The 2,948-nt window shown below is 31.7% G+C and overlaps 1 protein-coding gene across 1 annotated transcript; it reads right to left on the bottom strand.

Moving 5' to 3' along the window:
* Positions 1 to 515: 515 nt before the first annotated feature.
* Positions 516 to 2,662, bottom strand: LOC128132769 (protein DETOXIFICATION 45, chloroplastic-like). Its single transcript, XM_052769713.1, has 9 exons — positions 2,553 to 2,662; positions 2,343 to 2,442; positions 1,950 to 2,015; positions 1,669 to 1,892; positions 1,480 to 1,551; positions 1,272 to 1,388; positions 970 to 1,130; positions 739 to 826; positions 516 to 617 (listed from the first exon to the last, which is right to left on the bottom strand). Exons 4-9 carry the CDS (start codon positions 1,768 to 1,770, stop codon positions 516 to 518), a joined length of 642 nt encoding a protein of 213 aa, XP_052625673.1. The 5' UTR covers positions 1,771 to 1,892; positions 1,950 to 2,015; positions 2,343 to 2,442; positions 2,553 to 2,662.
* Between the last annotated feature and the right edge of the window lie 286 nt (positions 2,663 to 2,948).

The raw sequence follows: 2,948 nt of genomic DNA, 5'->3' as shown, positions 1-2,948 counted from the left end.
CGCAAATGCGTGTCAAGGAAGGCCCTGTCATAAAGAGAGACGACGCACTTTTGCGCGTCATCTATAGACGACGCGCATTTACGACGCGCATTTATGACGCGCATTTACGACGCGCGGTTATGACACGCAATGCGTATCAAGGAAGGCCCTGTCATAAAGGAAGACGATACGCATTCGCGTGTCGTAACCTTACGACGCGCGTGTTAATGACACGCAATGCATATCAAGAAAGCCTCTGTCAAGAAAGGCCATGTCATAAATGAAGATGACACGCATGTTTGCGTATCATAATTTTAAATGTTAAAAAAAAATATTTTTTATAGATTTACTAATTTTCAAATTAAATTTGCATTTAATGCCTCACAATATAAAATAAAATATCATATACAAAAAATATAATCCATTTCATAAAATTTAATGTCTTACAATTCTATTTGTTACAATATATAAATTTACATGATGTGTAGTGGAACAAACAATGAGATACGCATACAATGGAGATGGATAACAAGACATCAAAAAGGAAAAAGAAGGGCAAAAAAGTAAAATACGAGGCCACGCATGAGAAGCTCAGCTACTTTAGCAGCAACTGTGTTACGTGCAGCATCCTTGATAGCCTGAGAATGAGATACATATCAAAATATCAAAGTTGTTAAGTAAATAGTTCCTTTTGTTTACTTTCCCAAATATTTTTTAAACATCATTTATCCGTACAACACTCAAAGTAAGAAGACATACCTCACCCCTTATCAGCAATGGGTTTCTTCCCTCATCAATTAGGACATAATCAAGTTCATCAACTATTGCAAAATGCAATGGTTTTGGCCTGATAAACATTGTGCTATTATTAATCCAAGAGACACTTCAAATGAAATCTGCCTTAGTAATTAGTATTAGTATGAAAAATGTGGTAATACCATCTCATAACAAGTTGCAATTACAGACGATAAAATCCCAACAAGCATCTACAGTGAAAACATATTAATCGAAGGGCAAATATGTAATTTTATATTCATGTCTAAAAAAAAGCATACCATGGAATAAGCAGCATACGGGAAGTCTGAAACTCCATAATGCAAACCATCAACAATAAAAGCAAAAGCATTCAAAGGCTGACTAGCACTCACAAACTTTTTTCACAAAATCAAAACGCATCAGAAATATATATATATATATATATATATATATACATATATATATATATATATATATATATATATATATATATATATATATATATATTAACAACAAGGGTATTATAGGGAGTTTACCAAAACCCCGGTTCTAGCAATCGCCAATACTCCAATGTCCTTAGTGAACAGTGTGACTATGGAACCAAATGAAACTCCCAATATTGCAGCCAAAGTAACACCCATCACAAAACCAATCTAAAGAAAATAATAAAACATTAATTAACTTTTATAAAATAAAAACATCTTTATATATTATATAAACAAAATAATTATTAATTAACATTACAGTCAACACGAAGTATGTGATATCCTTCACAGATCTATAATTCCCTTTTGAAACCGAACTAGCAATCAACGCCTAAAACAAAACAAAACAAAAAAATGGTTAAGAAGTCAACTAACTGACAAATAGTCAAACATTTTCCTTAAACTATATGTCAAGTCAAGTCAAAGTCAACATTTGGTTAATTTATACCTGACCAGATGCAGCCAACGCATCTGTAATAAGGGAAACTGCCAACCAAACTTGCAGACATATATGATGAAGCAGTAGAGTAGAGTACCTTGAGCATTTCATTTTGTGCTGTCAGCAACTGGTCCCGCCCTTGCAACTGTACCATACTCATCTTACCAGCAAGTATGTCTGCTTCTTTCCCGCCCAGGAAATTTGTTTTCTTTATTCATTTAAGAACCAAAACCCTAAAAAACATTATATAGAATTATAAAAACTTCAAGAAAAGTCAAAGGGAATAATACCTCAAGAATATGTAGACGTCAATTCACAGGCAATTCAGCATTTAACACAGCAGATTTTATACCAAACTGTCAAAAAATATATAAAAAGTTTTATTAAAATCTATAATAGGTAAAAAAAAAAGATTAATTTAATGGGAAAAATAATACTTTCTCAAAGTTTTAGTCTAAAACTTGTGTCAATTGTATTTGTAAATATAAAGACTTTCTTTTGAACAAGATCCAACTTCAAAATTGCAAGAATGTAAAGAAGCTTATCTCGATAACTACATTGTATCTAAATATAAAAGTAAAAGAAATAAATAAAGATTCAAGAAACTATAAAATGTATTAAAGAAATGCCCTAAAATAAGTTTGTTAAATAAGTATACAAGATTTTAGCTCTTAAGCTCTTACCCAAAATTGCTGAACATTTTTGGGGACAATTTCGTCCTTTCCATCACCAACTTCTGCTAAAGTAAGAATATAGGGATTGTGTAGATAAAGCTTCTTCAAGCTTTCAACATCATCACTGCAAAAATTTCATCAGAATTAATTGAATGAAGAAATTGCAGGGGTAGAAATGGAAATACCATCTTATAAGAAGTGATAATGACACAAACAAACCTTGAGGTAGCAGCCATGAGAAGGCATTGACATCTTTTAGGAATGTGAGTTTTGAGATCTTTGAGATTCTTTTCATATCCATATGTAAAAAGAAGATCTGCCTGATTTACTAACATGAATCAGTACTTTAATAAAGAGTATTATAAATGTTACAGAAAGAAAAGAATCCATACCTTATCAAGAATAATAATTGAAAGATAATCATGAACGGATTTTGCTTGAAGAACACCTGATGAAAGACATCTTTGGACACAAGCTGGAGTAGAAACAAAGATATAAGGAGGCCCTGACAATGCTGTCGCCTGAAAATTGGAAAACAAAAGCAAAAATTACCAATTTACCGTTGATCTTTATAATATTGAAGAACAGAATTGGATTTTGTATAAAAAATTTACA

Source organism: Lactuca sativa, chromosome 3 (genome assembly GCF_002870075.4).
Source record: "Lactuca sativa cultivar Salinas chromosome 3, Lsat_Salinas_v11, whole genome shotgun sequence".
Taxonomy (NCBI): domain Eukaryota; kingdom Viridiplantae; phylum Streptophyta; class Magnoliopsida; order Asterales; family Asteraceae; genus Lactuca; species Lactuca sativa.
The sequence above is the reverse complement of the archived record's forward strand: the minus strand, read 5'-3'. Positions and strand labels throughout refer to the sequence as shown.